The sequence below is a fragment of the Phlebotomus papatasi genome, chromosome 5 (assembly GCF_024763615.1).
Source record: "Phlebotomus papatasi isolate M1 chromosome 5, Ppap_2.1, whole genome shotgun sequence".
Lineage (NCBI taxonomy): Eukaryota > Metazoa > Arthropoda > Insecta > Diptera > Psychodidae > Phlebotomus > Phlebotomus papatasi.
Window position 1 is genome coordinate 183,215 of NC_077226.1, and position 21,768 is coordinate 204,982.

A 21,768-nucleotide genomic window follows, 5' to 3' on the forward strand; every position below is an offset into this window, starting at 1 on the left:
TTTTTTAAAGCAAAGTTTGTGTGAATTTAACTTTTTCCTTCGTTTTTTGGTGTGAAACTAAACCCCGATTGCCATGGTGCATATTCAACACCTCTTTCTAACCCCGGCTCCCAGATCCATTTCCCTCAGTGTGGGTATTTTAGTTTGTATCCGCCACGGGAGAAATCGTATTTATTTTTGAATGAGACATATTCTTTGAAAATATCCAATCTTCTTTGGAAAATAAGAAAAAGAATCCATAGAAATCTGTAATGTAGTATGGCTTATCTATCGCTGAATTAAGAATGATTCTGAGATTCCATTTGATTCCAATGATTCTTGAAGGAATTGTATTTTAGATCCTATTAGAAATTAGAATCTTACGAGTGATTCCATGGATTCCATAGATTCGAACGAAAAAATGTGTCGGTATTCTAAGTTTGAGTAACCCCTTGGGGTACGCCCATGATTAAAAGTATTATAAAATATAAAACCCCGTCAACGATACTCAAAAAATCTAAACAATTGGCCGGGAGGATAACCCAAGACACCCACCTAACCTTTTGTTCTCTTCCATTTATTCTGGACAACAACAAAAGCCGGCCCTTTTGCCCAATTTGACCTTCAGCAACCACCAACGCCACCAGAAACTCCAAATGCAACTCCCATTGGCTTCCAGCCGCCAATTCCTGAAGTCCCTGAACCACCCAAACCAGTCGAGACAGCAACCTCACCACCTGAGGCACCTGATGTGCCCATCGAGAAGAAAAAGACAGGTTAGTGCAGATAAAAATAGCTAATAATCAGACTATTTTATGATCATTCCTCAGCATTTACTTCATTTTTTGAGGTTAATTTTGATCATGTGACGCCTGAAATGCAAATAAAATTCGTGGGAATTGTTGGAAAATTGTCCCTTATGTCGTTTTTTTTGGTCTGTAAAACGAAATCCATTCCAATTGTGGTCAATTGTGACAAATCAGAGTTGATAGAATTCCCACCGAGCGTCAATTGGTGGCTTTTATTGGGCTCAATTGCTCTAAATCACCGACAATACCATCTAAAACTTTTTCCGCTGAGACACCAAATAACGAGTCACCTCAGCCCAAAAACCATTTTTTTTATCTATTTTATTTTTTCAGTTATTTTGGCGGGAAAACAGAAGGCGCGAGAGGAAGAAAGAGGGAAAGAATAAATATTTAAATGCTAAAAATGTCATGAATCTATTAATTGATTTGTTTTCTCTTGAGAATCCAATTAGAGAGGATGCATTTATCTTGGGTTTTTGTTGTAAGTGAAGTCCCTAAAATTGTCAATTGTGTCGAATGTGTGTTAATTTTGACACACAGGGTGATAAATCTCACAAATAACATTTGTACATTTGTGTATTTGAGTAAATTGGGCAATCAAATGGTCCACTGGGTCACACTCTACGTGGAATTTTCAGCATCTTGGCAAAGATATTCAACGACATTTTTACACATTTGAAATCCCTCTTCTATCACTCTGCCCAACCCAATCGATTGAATGTCAATTGGTATTTTCACCCAATTTACACACTAACACTCTATTTTTTTTTCTTTTTCTTTTGGTCTTCCTTCGCGCTCAAATAATCTCACTAAGAGTCTTTTCATATTTTTCCCGCCAAATAATTTCAAGAAGTAGAAAGAGTAGAACCATTTCAAGAATACTTGAAATGGTTCTACTAATTGATTTTCATTGCGGAATTTGCAAAATCTCGACAAAAAATTTTTTGACCAAAAAAATCGATAGGCTAACCCCTTACAGTTTTTTCGAAAAATCGAAAATCCACTCTAAAAACCGTAATTCTCAATATTTCTGGATGAAATTCACAAAGAATACTTGAAATGGTTCTACTAATTGATTTTCATTGCGGAATTTGCAAAATCTCGACAAAAAATTTTTTGACCAAAAAAATCGATAGGCTAACCCCTTACAGTTTTTTCGAAAAATCGAAAATCCACTCTAAAAACCGTAATTCTCAATATTTCTGGATGAAATTCACAAAGAATACTTGAAATGGTTCTACTAATTGATTTTCATTGCGGAATTTGCAAAATCTCGACAAAAAATTTTTTGACCAAAAAAATCGATAGGCTAACCCCTTACAGTTTTTTCGAAAAATCGAAAATCCACTCTAAAAACCGTAATTCTCAATATTTCTGGATGAAATTCACAAAGAATACTTGAAATGGTTCTACTAATTGATTTTCATTGCGGAATTTGCAAAATCTCGACAAAAAATTTTTTGACCAAAAAAATCGATAGGCTAACCCCTTACAGTTTTTTCGAAAAATCGAAAATCCACTCTAAAAACCGTAATTCTCAATATTTCTGGATGAAATTCACAAAGAATACTTGAAATGGTTCTACTAATTGATTTTCATTGCGGAATTTGCAAAATCTCGACAAAAAATTTTTTGACCAAAAAAATCGATAGGCTAACCCCTTACAGTTTTTTCGAAAAATCGAAAATCCACTCTAAAAACCGTAATTCTCAATATTTCTGGATGAAATTCACAAAGAATACTTGAAATGGTTCTACTAATTGATTTTCATTGCGGAATTTGCAAAATCTCGACAAAAAATTTTTTGACCAAAAAAATCGATAGGCTAACCCCTTACAGTTTTTTCGAAAAATCGAAAATCCACTCTAAAAACCGTAATTCTCAATATTTCTGGATGAAATTCACAAAGAATACTTGAAATGGTTCTACTAATTGATTTTCATTGCGGAATTTGCAAAATCTCGACAAAAAATTTTTTGACCAAAAAAATCGATAGGCTAACCCCTTACAGTTTTTTCGAAAAATCGAAAATCCACTCTAAAAACCGTAATTCTCAATATTTCTGGATGAAATTCACAAAGAATACTTGAAATGGTTCTACTAATTGATTTTCATTGCGGAATTTGCAAAATCTCGACAAAAAATTTTTTGACCAAAAAAATCGATAGGCTAACCCCTTACAGTTTTTTCGAAAAATCGAAAATCCACTCTAAAAACCGTAATTCTCAATATTTCTGGATGAAATTCACAAAGAATACTTGAAATGGTTCTACTAATTGATTTTCATTGCGGAATTTGCAAAATCTCGACAAAAAATTTTTTGACCAAAAAAATCGATAGGCTAACCCCTTACAGTTTTTTCGAAAAATCGAAAATCCACTCTAAAAACCGTAATTCTCAATATTTCTGGATGAAATTCACAAAGAATACTTGAAATGGTTCTACTAATTGATTTTCATTGCGGAATTTGCAAAATCTCGACAAAAAATTTTTTGACCAAAAAAATCGATAGGCTAACCCCTTACAGTTTTTTCGAAAAATCGAAAATCCACTCTAAAAACCGTAATTCTCAATATTTCTGGATGAAATTCACAAAGAATACTTGAAATGGTTCTACTAATTGATTTTCATTGCGGAATTTGCAAAATCTCGACAAAAAATTTTTTGACCAAAAAAATCGATAGGCTAACCCCTTACAGTTTTTTCGAAAAATCGAAAATCCACTCTAAAAACCGTAATTCTCAATATTTCTGGATGAAATTCACAAAGAATACTTGAAATGGTTCTACTAATTGATTTTCATTGCGGAATTTGCAAAATCTCGACAAAAAATTTTTTGACCAAAAAAATCGATAGGCTAACCCCTTACAGTTTTTTCGAAAAATCGAAAATCCACTCTAAAAACCGTAATTCTCAATATTTCTGGATGAAATTCACAAAGAATACTTGAAATGGTTCTACTAATTGATTTTCATTGCGGAATTTGCAAAATCTCGACAAAAAATTTTTTGACCAAAAAAATCGATAGGCTAACCCCTTACAGTTTTTTCGAAAAATCGAAAATCCACTCTAAAAACCGTAATTCTCAATATTTCTGGATGAAATTCACAAAGAATACTTGAAATGGTTCTACTAATTGATTTTCATTGCGGAATTTGCAAAATCTCGACAAAAAATTTTTTGACCAAAAAAATCGATAGGCTAACCCCTTACAGTTTTTTCGAAAAATCGAAAATCCACTCTAAAAACCGTAATTCTCAATATTTCTGGATGAAATTCACAAAGAATACTTGAAATGGTTCTACTAATTGATTTTCATTGCGGAATTTGCAAAATCTCGACAAAAAATTTTTTGACCAAAAAAATCGATAGGCTAACCCCTTACAGTTTTTTCGAAAAATCGAAAATCCACTCTAAAAACCGTAATTCTCAATATTTCTGGATGAAATTCACAAAGAATACTTGAAATGGTTCTACTAATTGATTTTCATTGCGGAATTTGCAAAATCTCGACAAAAAATTTTTTGACCAAAAAAATCGATAGGCTAACCCCTTACAGTTTTTTCGAAAAATCGAAAATCCACTCTAAAAACCGTAATTCTCAATATTTCTGGATGAAATTCACAAAGAATACTTGAAATGGTTCTACTAATTGATTTTCATTGCGGAATTTGCAAAATCTCGACAAAAAATTTTTTGACCAAAAAAATCGATAGGCTAACCCCTTACAGTTTTTTCGAAAAATCGAAAATCCACTCTAAAAACCGTAATTCTCAATATTTCTGGATGAAATTCACAAAGAATACTTGAAATGGTTCTACTAATTGATTTTCATTGCGGAATTTGCAAAATCTCGACAAAAAATTTTTTGACCAAAAAAATCGATAGGCTAACCCCTTACAGTTTTTTCGAAAAATCGAAAATCCACTCTAAAAACCGTAATTCTCAATATTTCTGGATGAAATTCACAAAGAATACTTGAAATGGTTCTACTAATTGATTTTCATTGCGGAATTTGCAAAATCTCGACAAAAAATTTTTTGACCAAAAAAATCGATAGGCTAACCCCTTACAGTTTTTTCGAAAAATCGAAAATCCACTCTAAAAACCGTAATTCTCAATATTTCTGGATGAAATTCACAAAGAATACTTGAAATGGTTCTACTAATTGATTTTCATTGCGGAATTTGCAAAATCTCGACAAAAAATTTTTTGACCAAAAAAATCGATAGGCTAACCCCTTACAGTTTTTTCGAAAAATCGAAAATCCACTCTAAAAACCGTAATTCTCAATATTTCTGGATGAAATTCACAAAGAATACTTGAAATGGTTCTACTAATTGATTTTCATTGCGGAATTTGCAAAATCTCGACAAAAAATTTTTTGACCAAAAAAATCGATAGGCTAACCCCTTACAGTTTTTTCGAAAAATCGAAAATCCACTCTAAAAACCGTAATTCTCAATATTTCTGGATGAAATTCACAAAGAATACTTGAAATGGTTCTACTAATTGATTTTCATTGCGGAATTTGCAAAATCTCGACAAAAAATTTTTTGACCAAAAAAATCGATAGGCTAACCCCTTACAGTTTTTTCGAAAAATCGAAAATCCACTCTAAAAACCGTAATTCTCAATATTTCTGGATGAAATTCACAAAGAATACTTGAAATGGTTCTACTAATTGATTTTCATTGCGGAATTTGCAAAATCTCGACAAAAAATTTTTTGACCAAAAAAATCGATAGGCTAACCCCTTACAGTTTTTTCGAAAAATCGAAAATCCACTCTAAAAACCGTAATTCTCAATATTTCTGGATGAAATTCACAAAGAATACTTGAAATGGTTCTACTAATTGATTTTCATTGCGGAATTTGCAAAATCTCGACAAAAAATTTTTTGACCAAAAAAATCGATAGGCTAACCCCTTACAGTTTTTTCGAAAAATCGAAAATCCACTCTAAAAACCGTAATTCTCAATATTTCTGGATGAAATTCACAAAGAATACTTGAAATGGTTCTACTAATTGATTTTCATTGCGGAATTTGCAAAATCTCGACAAAAAATTTTTTGACCAAAAAAATCGATAGGCTAACCCCTTACAGTTTTTTCGAAAAATCGAAAATCCACTCTAAAAACCGTAATTCTCAATATTTCTGGATGAAATTCACAAAGAATACTTGAAATGGTTCTACTAATTGATTTTCATTGCGGAATTTGCAAAATCTCGACAAAAAATTTTTTGACCAAAAAAATCGATAGGCTAACCCCTTACAGTTTTTTCGAAAAATCGAAAATCCACTCTAAAAACCGTAATTCTCAATATTTCTGGATGAAATTCACAAAGAATACTTGAAATGGTTCTACTAATTGATTTTCATTGCGGAATTTGCAAAATCTCGACAAAAAATTTTTTGACCTTGTGGCTATCATCGATGTAAGTATCGATGGTCTCTTCCTGTCGTTCTTGTGAACATTGTCCCTGATTATTCTGGTGCATCAATTAATTTCTTTCTTCTGTCAATTTTTGATAGCAGAACGACTCCGAATCTTTCGAAAATTCTGTGGAAGGAAGTGAAATAGCATTTTTCGTTTAAGCCTTGAATGTGATCCCTGGTCCTTTGATTGACTTCTTAAGAAAATTGTCTGATAAGGGGATAAACACGAGAATTTAGATGGTTAAATTCCTAACTAAGATAACTTTTGCAGTGACTCCAACAACAGGACCACTTCTGGGCAAGTACCTGAAGAAGTTCTCATCGTTCTTGGAGTGCGGCAGTGAAAGGTGCCAGGCTGAAAATATCCGTGATCACTACCATTGCTTCGATACTCACTGCCAGGGTCGGTGTCTTAGCAAAAAAGAAGAGATCATTAGGCACATCAAATGGCACAAAAAACGATCAGAGAGCCTAACACATGGCTTCCTTAGGTTCTCAGCCACAGATGACTGTGCTGCCCATTTTGGCACATCCTGCACTCACAATCGCAAACAAACACATTACCACTGCCTCAGGACCAACTGTGACAAGGTCTACATCAGTACCAGTGATGTCCAGATGCACTCAAACTACCACCGCAAGGATTCAGTCATTTTCCAGGAAGGGTTAGTCTCCTATTTCACCTTTTTTGTCTTCAAAATTCAGCACAGAAGGACCATTCCCTTTGATCTTGTTCCTTTTTTCACTCTCTTTAGTTTTCAACGTTTTCGGGCTACTGAGGAATGCAATACCGATTACTGTGCCTTTGCACGGCAACGAACGACGCATTTTCACTGCAGACGAAGCGGTTGTCGGTTTACATTTAAGAATAAGGCTGACATGGAGAAGCACAAGACGTACCACATCAAAGATGAACAATTGACACGGGATGGCTTTAAGAAATATCTCAAATCAGAGGCTTGTACCTTTCCTTCTTGTCGATTTTCCCGTGTGGCAAATCACATTCACTGCACGCGTGAAAATTGTTCCTACGTGCTGCACTCTAGTGGCCAATTGATCAGTCACAAACGCAAACACGAACGTCAGGAAAATGAAGTGGCCTACAGGAGAATTAAAGATGAAGATGGCACACAGGTAAGGGACCCTTTTAGTGCAATTATTTTTTTTTAACAAATTGACAAATTGATAAGGTTAGAAGAGCTTAATTGTAAATTCTGATAGTGAATGGGTTTAAGATTTTCAATGACTAGGACCAAAAATGTCCTAAATCCACTTGGTTTTTCCCAAAGATTTGTTTTTGTAGGACTGATAACTTTGCTTTAAAATCGCTCGAAAGACTGCGTTATGACGGACACGTCAAACTTACTTGATTACTCACACACAGAAAATGGCTTTGCGTGAAAGAGATAGTTATCTTTTTTTGACATACTATTCGTCTTCTATACAAAACGATAGGAATTGCTCCCACTTGTCCTGGACAAACTTATTTTGACGTTTATTTGATTTCAAACGGTTCTTGCTCATTTTTTCTGTATCTTCTTTTTTTTTAGGAATGTCCGCAAGAAGATTTTGAGCAATTGATGCGTGTGTGTACTGTGACATCGTGCCGTGAAGCCAGTGAACCACTCAATCTAACGGCTCATTTTCACTGTGCATGTGGCGCCACCGTCGACAGCAGCCCCACCGAAATAGCTCAACACATGCGGAGTCACGAGGAAACACCTCAGGCGGCAAATCTCCTACAAATAACCTCCATTGACGGCTTTTTCAATCGAAAACGCGGAAGACCACCCAAGAATCGCGTTGTTGAGGTCTACAATAGTGTCAATGTTAGTTTACTTTACACACTCCAGTGCCACTGACCTTGAACGCTAAATCTGATCGTTCTTTTTTTCTTTCGCAGGTAGCTCAGTCACCTCAGGCCATTTTTACGTCATTTAAATTAGAAAAGGGTACCAGAAGATCCAATGATCATACTCCAGATTCCAATATGGCCGCCATTGATTCCCATTTTGAATTTTTTGACCAAACCACTGACTGCTATTTTACCGGTTGTTCAAATCGAAAGGTGGGAGAAATTGTTTGCTGATTTATTTGAGTGTTTTAACCTTAAAAATCTTTTTTTTTTTGGACAATTTGCAGCTCCTTCATCATTTTCACTGCACAAAGTGCTCTTTTTCTTTTGTATCACCAACACATGCTCAGACTCATGTTTGTGACAATCGCCGTCGGAGGCGCTCTTCATCATCATCAGCTTCCTGTGGCTCCACTAATTCTTCCGGTACCTCGTCAGCTGTTCCTGTTAAACGGGAACCCGAAGAGGGGCATCAGTCGCAATTTGATGACGAAAGAGTTAGCGGTAAGTGAATTTTCTTGTTTTATAACGAGGATGAGCTGAAAAGAAAACGCGCCAAATTGAGAAAAACGCGGGACAACTTATTGGTAACCCTAATGGCCAATTTTGTATAATTTCCCTCCACGACCCGGCTGAACCTTAAGAGCGACTGTCAACAAAGGATTTTCTCTAAAGGAATTTTGGGTAAAATTTTGATTAACTTTTCTCAAAGGAAGCTACAATGTCGCCTTCAAAGAAGTATTAGGGAATATCTCGCTAAAGCTTTCCTCATTAGGTCCCAAAACTAAAATAATCAAAATAGGGTTAGCATTGAATTTTTGAAAAACAAAAATCAAAAAATCAAAAAAGTTTTGAGATTCGTAAAGAGTATTTTCCATTCCATTTCTGACCAATTTTCCGTAATTTTCTTGAAGAAAAAATTTTCTTGGTGGCTTTAGCAAGCTTTAAGTTTACGAAATCCTCCGAAAGATTGAATTTAATTTAAATTTTTAATTTTAGATACCGTCGTTGCGGGTGACTTTGCACGTTTTTTCGCTATTTTTCAACTTTACCCTCTAAAAATGGACAGTTAAAGTGAAGGGAGGGGGGTGAATGGATAAAATTATTTGTATTCAGTTGTTAATGAATGGATTTTGTGTCACTAGCATTAATTTTATAAAATTTTACTATGTTAAAAAAATCAAGAAAAAAGGCTTGCGCTTGGGATAAGGTGCGGGTGACTTTGCACTTTTTAATAAATTTTAAAAAATCAACAATTTCTGATAATAAACGACAATGAAGATCTTCACATCTAAGGGTAAGATGCACGAGATCTACAAGTTGACGTGGTCGCCATGTTGATTTGACGTTTCTGTCCGCCATTTTGAATAACTGTCAAACCCTAAAACTGGTCCGATTTGGTTGAAATTTTAGTATGTTCTAGCTGATGTCAAGACCTTTCTAAAACGTATCTATGTTCCAGTCTACGTCAGGTATTTACCTTGATACAGAGGCTCAAAGTTTAAAATTTTGTAATACTCATATTTTGGCAATCTTTATTTTTTAATCTTCAATATTTGAAACCTAAACGAAATGCATCAGTAACCATTAAAAATAGTAGAGTCTTTAATTTTATATATTTATTTACTCTAACATAATTTAAAAAAAAATAAACGAAAAATGCATTTAATATATTTTTTTATTTTTCATCTTTGCGAAAACAGTTTTTGAGATTCTCAAATAATGCGCTGTTATAAACAAAAACATTACTTTTCTTTTTATTTGTTTGTTAGATCTCATCGCCTAACGATAGCGCTGTCTTTTTTGTGATGGTTTTGATAAAAGAAGCTCCCTGTAGTTCTGTATTCATGAAAATGTCAAAATTTTGAACTTGGAGCCCCTATATCCAGACAATCACTTGACCTAGGTCGGATTTTATATATGTTCTGAAAAGGCCTTGGCATCAGCTACAACATACTAAAATTTCAGCTCAATCAGATGAGACTTTTGTTTTGACAGTTATCCAAAATGGCGGACAGAAAAGTCAAATCAAGATCGCGACCATACCATCTTGTAGATCTCGGTCATTTTATCTTAAGTTCCCACAAAATTGGATAATTTTTAGCCAAATACTTCAATAATAAAGCTTTAGAAAGACCATTATATGCAATTTTATAACATAAATCATGCGGTCTTATGAAGATAATAGGGAAAAAAATATTTTAATAAAAATAATCAACAAAATCGAAGTGGATTATTCTAGCCAGATAAATTTAGATTGGATTTGGGCAATTTGCTACTCTGAAATCGATTTTGGAATTGCACCTTCAGATAACTTTTTCACGGAGTCGGTTTTTGACAAAATACCTATATTTGCATTTCATTGACTGTTACTGAAACTACAAGAATCCTTTTGGAGATCATTGCACCTTACTTGGTACATAATATAGCCCTATATACTTTGACATGGTAGACCGGATTGGCGAACACTATCAATAAGTGCTAGAATTTATGAAAGTCTTACGGACAGCAGAGTGCAAAGTCACCCCCCGAGTGCAAAGTCACCCGCAACGACGGTACATAAAAAATAGCTGCCTTACAGAACCAAGGCTTCACAAATCTTTTAATACACCTTGACAAGGCTTATAATGAGAATTTTGTGTTGAAATTCCTATAGAAGGCTATCATAAACCCATTGAGAGTTCGCCACTTTACTTTAAGTAGTCACAGAGATGGATCAAGAGCATTATAAGCAGATTTTATGAATTCTATGTTCTATAATTCGTATTACTTAGAGAATACGTTTTAATTTTCAACGTTCCAGAATTTTTTTTTGGCAAAAAACAAACGATCAGTAAAAAGTTCTAAATGGGCAGTAAAAAATTAAAAAATGAGCAGTAAAATATCTAATTATGATCAGTAAAAACCTTAAATCTTTACAAAAATGGACCTAATTTATATATTTAATATTTAAAATAGTTCCATATAAAGTGTAAAGCCCTTTATTTTCCCTTTGCCAAGATTTGGACGAAAATATCACTGTTTCAAAGTTTTTTGTTACTGATCAATTTTAACTTTTTACTGCTCATTTATTCAATGCCTTTTTTTAGAGAAATATACTCGTTTGGGCTTTTCACCTGTATCTGTAACTGTCATATCATAGGCAAAAAACCGAGGGATTGTATTGTTTGTTATTTTTTTTCGATAGAGTTCGAGTCGTTTCGAGTATTAAAAGAAAAGCCGTAGGTCTCACGTAAACTTAAAGTTGCTTAAATTTACTTGTAGCATTGAATAACGATATATATTATATAAAATTTTAAAGTTGCGATTTTTGGGGTCACCACAAATAGGCATTGGGCCTCCACATTTCCAAATCCGGACCTGGCCAGCGCCATAAAATTTTATTTTATTTTTCAATAAAATATCGAATGCTACGAGTACTACTACTGATAAGTGATTATGTAGTACATATTTATATTATAAAATAAGAATAATTGGGGCGATCGTGGAAATAAAAATAGGATCGCCCCTGCAAAAGTTGGTTGTTCTGGCTTGGAGCTTGCCAAGAGCGCGTGTAAATTAAAAAGTAATAAAGTGGATTTGTTACAATTAAGAAGAACTGTCAAAGTATTGGTCAACTGGGTTAATTTCAAGGAAATTTAGAGATATAAATAGAAGTTAATTCTTTTAATCGAAGTGGTCCGTATCAACAAATTGCCGATTTAAAATGAATAAAAAATTACAATTTCATTCGTATAGGACTCATTTTGTGAATCACTTCCAATTTTGCGGACCACTCAAGTTTCTGCGTCTTGCGGAGTTGCACTACTTTCAATCGGATATTAGTACATTTATCATATTTATATCTATTAAATTCAACTCCCTTAAACGTTTTTTCTTCATATTTGCATAGAAAATCGAGATTTTCCAATATCCAATTATTCGTTAATTTAAAAATTTCCCCACGCATTTAGCACAAAAATCATGGCGGATTCTCTAAGCTCATCCTTGCTTTATAATTTACTTTTTTGACAGTTGGCATTTTGAATTTGAATTTTTTTTGGCAGTTGTTCGAGCAGCTGGAACATTTTTCCCAGAAAATTCAGACAGTAGTGATCCCAGTGAGGCTAAATGTGGCGAATCATTGACTACATACTGTAGTCGTCCATTTTGTAAACTAAAAAAGAAGGTTCATCATCACTGTGATTACTGCAATCAGGTGAGATATCCATCAACTTTAATCTGTCTTTCAGTTAAAAAAAAAACGGCAAAAAACATAAATATTTCAGGCCTTTTCCGAGGAATCTCGACTGACCCTGCACACAATTAAGCACCAAATGTCCCGAAGGACTGAAGATGAGACACCAGCAACAACTGGTCAAATTCCAGTTGGTCAAATGCCCATTTATCCTCATACAATGATGTACAAGGGCTTCTATCCCTTCTTAGATATTCCACGACCTGAAGATATTCCATCAACATCAAATTTCAGGGGACCACTATCAATTGGGCCACCACCGAAGCAGGCCCGGATTGAGGATGATGTCACCAGGAGCTGTAGAATGTTCAAAGATGAACCAATACCTCAAGGTTACCTCAAATTTCGCTTCAATGAGGATTGCAAATTCAGCAATTGTGGCTATCGCAATCATCAATCGCACTTTCATTGCTGTCGCCATGATTGTTTCTACAGTTTCTGTGATAAAACACGTTTTGTGCAACATACAGCCCGCCATGAGAGACTAGATAAACTGATGGGAGATGATTTTAAGCAGTATCGTGCCAATATGCGATGTGGTTATGATAGTTGTGCCTACAGCAAGGCAACTGGTAAGTTCTTTTTGCTTCTTTTGACACGCACAGGGGAGCAAAAACTGTTTGAAACCGAACAAACGTCAAAATTCTAACCCAAAACGAACTCATTTTGACGTTTATTCGGTTTCAAACGGTTCTTGCGCAACCTCGGTTTTACAGATACAGTTTAAGCATTCTCAGTGACGAAAATTAGCAGTCGGAATGTTCGGAAATATTAGGATTTTGAGGATTTTTTTTTTAATAAAAATGAGCACTGGAGCACTTGGAAATTCGAACAGGAAGAACTATCTCTTTTTACCGCTCAAATTCAAAGAGAGACGTCCTAGAGCTTAAACGGTAAGACCGTCTTCAGACTAGAGGTTTAGCCCAGTTCCGAAGGGTCTCAAAACCTTAAACAGCAACCGATTTTATTGATTTTTCAAAATTTAATAGATCATTTGCTTTTAATAATCCAATCTTAAGTCAAAATTTTCCAAAAAGTCTTGACTGATAAGAAATTAGAGAAGTTAAGCCATATGGCTAAGCCTTAGGTCTGAAGCCCGTATAAAAGATATCAACTTCCGGTCTTGAATACTTACTTACTTGTTAATGAGGTTTTTCTAATTTTGCAAAAAATTGACCCTGGCGATTTCGTTTATTTTTGGATATGTTTTGGAGGTAGTCCAGTTGAATATTTTGTCCTTAGTCACCTTTCACCGGAAAAATCGCCATCTTGAATTATTCAAGGTCAAATGCCTCCTTTTCACACGATAGGTGTAATGTATTTACCTGAAATTGGGCGATAATTAATATCCCAGTCTCGTTGCCAATTCCAGGATATATGCATGGCCGGATTTAGAAATGTGGAGGCCCAAATACACATTTGTGGGACCTCAAAAATCTGACGTTTTCCTACAGTGTCACAGCTTTTAACATTTGACCTAAAATAACGGTACAGTAGACTCTCACTCAATCGGCTCTTTTTCAATCGGGCGTCAAAATTTGTTGACAATTTTCACGCTTAATTATGAAGGTAATTTGCTCAAATTCGCTGTAGTTCTTCCTATTTTATCGTGATTCTTTATAATTGAGCGCTTTTTGTGGAATTTACAAAGGCTTTGACGCTCAATTCTATCGCTAAACCGGATGACATTTTGCCCCATATTCCCGATTGAGAGAGAGTCTACTGTATTCCGTGCTAAAGGTAAATTTGAGCAACTTTAAATTTACCTGAAACCTGAGACCTTGCTTTTACTACTCGAACCGACTCGAACTCTATCGAAAAACAAAAAAAAAATAGTGCAATCCCTCGATTATTTTGCCTATGAATCACAGTTGTAGCTACAGAGTGGGAAAAAAAATTGTGAAATGTTTAAAATTAAAACGTATTCTCCAAGTGGAAAAGGACCTCCATGTGAAGACTTGAAAAATCCCGAAAACAACAAGATTTTATCAATCCTTAAAAAAAAAGTTATACTCGATAGAGCGAAGAAGTACCTTGGATTGCAGGTTTAAGACTAGTTGCAGAATTTGGAATTTTTCAATGAGAAAAATTTTCCAATTTGACCAATTGATCAGTAAACAAAATGATTGTGTCTACATGAAGGGAGAATCTTACGATAATTTGGACATTCGAATGGTCACAGGAAATCAAAGACCACTGTATTTGAAGGCCTGGACTTCCGGGATGGCCAATTATCGATTTCCACTGGGATTTTGGGCTGCATACCATCGATATGGATGCCAATGTGTATTTGAAAATTGTCTCGAAAGTACCTCTGAAGTCGTGAGCATACAAAAATGTCGATAAATTATTCTGTAAGTTCGAATAAGACTCGAAATCCTACTCGAAACCGTCGCAGAAATCACGCTCCAAGTAAGATTTGGCTAAAAACAAACGTATTTCGATTTTGGGGCACCTCAACGATTCCCGGTCATTTTTTTTGGTCAAGCATAGGACTAAAAAATAGCGAAATGTCGATGATCTGAAGACAGCCCTTCGTCCTAAATGGCAGGGCATTCGGAAGGCTGGCATTCGTACAAACTACCAATGCATTTTCTGACAGACTTAAGACCATAGTCAAGTCAAAATAACATTGTACTGAACAAAACCGATAGTATTCTAAAATTTTGATGTATCTACTACTATTTTATTCTTTATTTCAAAAAAGTTTAAATTTATTTATTTATTTCAAAAAAGTTATATGATGCAGCTATTTTGCTTCATGGATTTCTTGGGTGGTATAATTCCGATAAAGAAAACATGTTCTGAAATCCAATCTTTCGGAGGATTTCGTAATCTGAAAGTTTGCTAAAGCCAAAAAAAAAAATTTTTCTTATTAAAAATTACGGGGAATTGATCAAAAATGGAATGGTAAAAGCTCTTTTTTAGGTGTGATTCCTTCTAATCAGACCTATTGTAATCCTCGGATTTTCTCAAAGTACTCCGAACGAGCTGAAATTCACAGGGTAGATGTTTTGAAGACCCTTATGCCGAAATTCATAAGCCGGTAATTTCGGGTCCGGCTGCCGTCCGGCCGGCCGTCCGTAGTACGCAATATCTCTGGATTGGATAGAGATATCTTCATATATATTTTTTTTAAATATATCTACGCGCGCGTACGACGATTTCTGTGCCATTAGTTTTTTTTTTTTTGAAAAACCGATTCTAAACCGGTTAAAAATCACGTTTTGTGTCGCTGACAGAGGTTCTCAATGAATGTAAAGTTGAGGCCTCTATCTCTCATAGTTTGCGAGATAATCGACTTTGAAGATTTTCAGACACTTTTATTCATTTCTCATCCATTTTTTTTTTTAATTTTCAAGTGAAATTTTGCACATATCAAGCCTGAAGGAGGCTCTAAACGGATGTAAAATTTGATGCCTCTATCTCTCATAGTTTCCGAAATAATCGACTTTAAAGATTTTCAGGTACTTTTATACATTTCTCATCCAATTTTCCTCATTAATAGCGATAATAAGTTACATAAAATTTAAACGAAATCTGCATTATTTATGTATAAATATCGTTCGAATTTGCCACAATCCAAATTTGCAATGAAGGAATCGCACCTCTATAAGCTGATCTAGGCTTATCACTGGCTTATATTATTTTAAGAAGTATCAAAACCATGAAAGCTGAAAACACATTGTCATTATGTAGACAAATAGTAAATTGTACTAGATTTATCAGTATGAATTTCTGTTTCTAATTGCAGGAAGTAGCAACAAGAGTTCGCACTTTCACTGTCTCAAATGCGATTTTATCTGTTCGGACACCAACAAAGTTGTTGCCCATCGCCGACAACACACAAAACTTGAATATATTCGTTTGGCCGGTTTCCGGAAAGTTAGTAACAGCGAGAATTGTCTGAGTCCGGAGGCAGATGGCGCCACGTGTAGCTACAGCGGTCGTCAGACTCACTACCATTGTTTAGTCTGCAACTGTAGTGTCCTCAGTCGAGCTCAGCTTACGTCACATCGTCACAGGGAATAAGAGCTGTCTGGTAGCCCTCAATCCTGCACCATTTCCTCTGGACACAAGTGCTCAGTAGCATTTCAAGGGACATTGGAACCTACCCCCTCCCCCGCCCCCGCCCCCAAGCCACAACAGCCCAAGAAGTTACATTTATAACCCTATTTATCTTAAAAGAGAAAAAAAAAGAAAAGTATAAGAAACGATACAAATAATTATTATTGATTTATTTGGGTATTTATTTTAATTGATAATATTATTTTCAAAAGATTTAATTAATGAAGGATGATGAAGAAAAAAAAACTGTGCAGATTAGTTAGTTAATTTTTTTTCGATTATTTTTTTTCGATTTAATTTTTATGATTTTTTTTTCGCCCAGATTAATACACCAAACACTACATTCTCAGAGATAATTTTTTTCAAATAGCAAGGAAAATGGTTAAAATGAAAGATTAAAAATGCAAAAAAATAAAAGACAATGATAAACTGATCACAGTTGAGTGCCATAAAATTGACAATTTAATAAAGAAAAAAAAAAAAAGAAAAACAAATAATTCAAGTGCCAGAAAATAAATGGAATATCCCGCAGCATTAAATGTACAAAGAAACTTTAACTATTAAATAGATATCAAATTATTATATTTCACTGTAATTGAAATAAATGGAAGAACAGCATAAAAGAAAAAGAAAAAGAGAATAAGAAATTGTAGAGAACAAATAATTTAGCTGATTTACCAATAAAAAGCCCATTTGTCGCCATGAAAAGCCTTTTTCTTCTGGGCTTAGGTTATGTTTCACGGCCTATTCAGCGTCGCTTCCTGATGCAATTCCGGACTTTTCTTCTTCTTCTTCTGCTTTACGTCGTGGCTGTGTGGACGCCGATTTTGATACTCATCTGTCATTTCATAATTCACAATCCGGACTTGGTAATTATCATTATTTTTAATCGTATCAAGACAGTTCCAGAACTAAGAAAGATATCAACTTGCTGTTTTCGGCAAAGGTTATGTAGGGTCAGAGGAACGTCTGTTCGACAGGGAACCCCTATTGACACTTTTGTGAAAATGTTGAAAATTATTTAATGTGTCTAGTAAAATATAAGTAATATAACGTTTTTTCTGTAATATACCTTTTACTATAAACAGATATGTTCAAATTTCATATCCCAAATGGTACAGAATAGGGTGTCAATAGGTGCTGACACGACTTCTTAAAGTGTCAATAGACGTTCCTTTCACCCTATCGGGTGAAAATTGCAAATTGGTACATTGACACAATTTTGAATACCCCCTTTTATTGTTTCCTCAATAGCTCCGCCCCTATGGCATCGATTCGGCTCAAATTTTAGTATGTTATATCTAGCCCTTAGGCCTTTCGATCACTACCAAACTTAAGGTCCCCCAATCCCCCTGACCCGAGCTATTACGGTCCAAAAATAAATTCTTAAAATGTTCATAACTCCAGTTCTAATTGTCAGAATTTAAAAAGTGATGGCTTTTTGGAAAGCTCTCGTGAAATGCCACTTCCCCTTCTAACATCGCAAGTTCATAAAACCACCGCTAGGGGCGCTATTAATAACCCTTTAACGACGAGACACATTTTACAGACTTAAAATCAACAATAAAAATTAAACTGGGAAACATAATCAATGATAAGTCTTACATATACAGTAGACTCTCTCTCAATCGTGAATATGGGGCAAAATGTCATCCGGTTTAGCGATAGAATTGAGCGTCAAAGCCTTTGTAAATTCCACAAAAAGCGCTCAATTATAAAGAATCACGATAAAATAGGAAGAACTACAGCGAATTTGAGCGAATTAGCTTCATAATTAAGCGTGAAAACTGTCAACAAAATTTGACGCCCGATTGAGAAAGAGCCGATTGAGTGAGAGTCTACTGTAACCTTGAAAAGTCCAACTTGGAAAGTGTGCTTCTATGAACAATAGGGACAAAAATAGCCCAAAAATTTAAGTAATATTCTAGTATTCTAGTTTTTATTACCAAAAGGTTGCTTAAAAGAAATTTGAAGTATAAAAAGTAAATAAAATCAATTATGAATTTGAAAATTCAAAAATTCGCCATTTTTGAGCATAAATATTTACAGCATAGCAAATAGCTAGAAACTTGCAAAAAATATCCTAGATTCCTTCAACCTTCTACTTTACAATTATGTACAGACATTAAAAAAAATATAACTTTACATTACAACTTACATTACATTTTACAACTAAACAAGTATGCAAAATTTTAATCGCTCACGAAAATTCAAGCATCCCCATTCCATCCGCAGACATCAGGTGGTATTGAAAGAGTCCATCGCACTCTGGGTGAATTCCTTAGAATATTCACACAAAATGGTAAACACGATTGGGATGAATGGATCCCAAAAGCCATAGCCTCATACAATTCCTCAGTACACCATTCTCATAATTACACACCCCATGAACTAATATTTGGAGAAAAACTTGACATAACTTCCCTTGCCCAACATTATAATGATCCCATATATACATTAGACGATTACGCGACTGATCTTAGGCGGAAATTAGCAACCACACAACATCTTGCAATGGAAATTTTAAAAACCCGAAAAGAAAAGACCAAAAATTATTATGACAAAAATTTAAATCCTACTACATTTAAAGTGGGAGACAAGGTTCTCTTAATAAATAAATCCTTGCCTAAGATTGGAGAATCATCGAAGCTCATGGAAAAACGGAAAGGACCCTACACTGTCACGAGAATTGATTCCCCTCTCAATACCACGATAAAGATAGGGTCAAAAGAAAAGACCTACCACAATAATCTACTAAAACTTTTCAATGAATAGTAAGAAAAGAGCGAATTTTGAAAATACTTCCAATTTCCAGCTAAAACTGCGATTATTATCATCCTACTGTGGGGATTGTGTATAACTACTACCTGTGCTGCCATCAATATACCATACGAGATACTACCCTTAAATGAAAGTGAAAATACCTATATCGAAGGCCTAGGAGATGTCTGTCTAACAGGTGCACATTGGACAATAGCTGCTTCCATCGAGCTACCCAATTTCATCGAAAATATAGTAATCTTGAAGAAACACATTGAAAGCGTAAGCACGACCTGTAAACGAATGATAATCAACAGCACATTGGAAGGAACCCGATGTTTAGAAATTGTTTCGCGAATGAAGTCTAATTTTCAAGCATGCCAAAACACTTTCAACGTGGTGGACCATCTGCTGAATCCCAAACCAAAAAGGAGACGTCAAAAAAGGGCATGGTTCAACATCATCGGATATGCCTCAAAATTTCTTTTTGGCACCGCCACTGAGGAAGATGTCCAAGAAATAGACCAAAAGCTGAAGATTATCCAAGGTCAAAATCATCGTTTACAAGACTTAATGCATCTACATACTTCTCTAATAAACGCAACACTTTCACAAATTAACGAGACCCAATATGACCTAGATAATAGTAAGACTAGAATTAACGAAATAATAAATCGAATAAACATTTTGGAAGGAAAAGAAAACCATATGGCATTACTGCGTCATTTGGAGGATATAATAATTCTAGAGATTACTAAAATTCAACATGATCTCGATCAACTGTTAGTTATTACACATTCTGCTACAGTAGGAAAATGTCATCCTCTTCTTTTGCACCCCTGATGATCTTGAAGATGAGATCAAAAATCTTAGCCCCACACTCCCAGATGGAACTGATTTTCCTCCATTAACAACATCCGAAATGTATGATATCGCGAAAGTAATTATTATAGGATCTTTAGATAGAATCACTGCCTTTATCCAAATTCCTCTGTGTAGAAAACCATCTTTCAAAATGTATTTTATCACTGCTTTGCCGAAGATCAATCAAAATTCTTATGTGATGATAAATATACAACACCCATACATTGCAGTAGACAGAAAACAAGATTTCTATGCCTTATTGAGCACACATGAGTTTAATGAATGTAGGCGAGTTAGAGAGATTCCCATTTGCCCTGTGAAAGTTTTGCGAACATCTTCAGTATCTTCCTGCGAATTTTCAATTATTCGTAATAACGCAGAAAGTTGTACGCTAGTTCCAAGTAAAGCCAATCTAAATATCTGGTTACATTTGAAAAATGACGCATTTCTCTTCATACTAACTCACGAAAGAAAAGTTCAAATAAGCTGTTTGAATACCCCTAAAATCATAGATTTGGGCCTCCCTACACACGGTATAATACAACTTAGTAAAAATTGTCGTATAAACGATAATGGCATTCATGTCTTGTCCGAAATCATGTTAAATTCACTGACTCAAACCAAAACAGTCGCAAGGTTCGGAGAAGTAAGGTCTTTGAACATGACATTAGAAACGGTACCTGCATTAACACCCCTAACAATTGATTCAAACACGCATACAAAACATATAAATGACTTACTACAAGAGACCCAAAATTTACAAAACCTCCAGAGTTCCCAAAATTCCGAAATTATTGAGAATATAGTACCTCATATTCCAGGCTATATATCACTAATAGTCGTAGCAACTCTCGGGTTATACATCTATATTAGAATAAAGAACTTCAGAAATAGACAGGCGGAACGAAAATCGGGAAATAAAGGGCGACCTGTCATTCAATACATTACCCAACAACCTCAGTATCCAGCATCCCTACCTCCTATATCTCGAGAACAAATTATTACACCTACAATAACAAATCCCATCCCCACTGTGACCTACCCAGACTCTGAAACAGAGGAAGAGCCTACATTTTCAAATGCCAGACAATCAATAATAATTGCCTAAATATATTTACATTCGGATACATGCCTATCTCTGCGCCATATTTTAAGAGGGGAGGGAAGCATAATGCTAATAATAATTATAAGGATAAATACAAATTCAAAAAATTTATACAAAACAAAACAAAAGACACTAAAGTAATACTAAAATAAATTAGACAACGATAAAACCAATAAAACTTTATCAATTTTAAGTTATAGTAATTTTATAGATTGAAATAATATATTACATTATTTTATTATTATTATTGTATTATCATTGTATTGTTATTAGTCTTAATTTAACCAAATAACGTATATTGTAATCCGCCACTTTCTCCTCAAACAATAAAGCCTAGGTATCCTGCCATTCACTTAAGGGAGGAGGAGTGTTGCGGAACGCGGATATACCCTAATTTAAATGTAGAATTAAAATATTTGTATTTACTGCAACGTCCCGATTCAGTCAGCGATATTTATCAATAATGTTAAGTCATAAATAGCACCGCAAGTGACAGAATCGGGGAGTTCGGCTAATATTGTGCTCAAATAAAGTCTAGTGTCTGTGAAGCATTGTGATTTTGAGCTTAAGAAGCTACAATATCTCCGGTTGTATGTGACCGATTTTGATGAATGAGTGCTTAAACGAAAGATCTCACAAAATGCTACAACT

At 34.7% G+C, this 21,768-nt stretch overlaps 1 protein-coding gene across 1 annotated transcript in view; it reads left to right on the forward strand.

Moving 5' to 3' along the window:
- LOC129808696 (zinc finger protein castor homolog 1-like) overlaps positions 1 to 17,090 on the forward strand; it is a 49,581-nt gene extending 32,491 nt beyond the window's left edge. Inside the window, exons 3-11 of the mRNA XM_055858478.1 lie at positions 579 to 755; positions 6,500 to 6,893; positions 6,984 to 7,362; positions 7,779 to 8,057; positions 8,132 to 8,296; positions 8,371 to 8,587; positions 12,130 to 12,281; positions 12,352 to 12,892; positions 16,075 to 17,090. Coding sequence (XP_055714453.1) covers positions 579 to 755; positions 6,500 to 6,893; positions 6,984 to 7,362; positions 7,779 to 8,057; positions 8,132 to 8,296; positions 8,371 to 8,587; positions 12,130 to 12,281; positions 12,352 to 12,892; positions 16,075 to 16,352 — 2,582 coding nt within the window. The 3' untranslated portion in view covers positions 16,353 to 17,090. The remainder of the gene's footprint in view (positions 1 to 578; positions 756 to 6,499; positions 6,894 to 6,983; positions 7,363 to 7,778; positions 8,058 to 8,131; positions 8,297 to 8,370; positions 8,588 to 12,129; positions 12,282 to 12,351; positions 12,893 to 16,074) is intronic.
- The last annotated feature ends 4,678 nt before the right edge of the window (positions 17,091 to 21,768 follow it).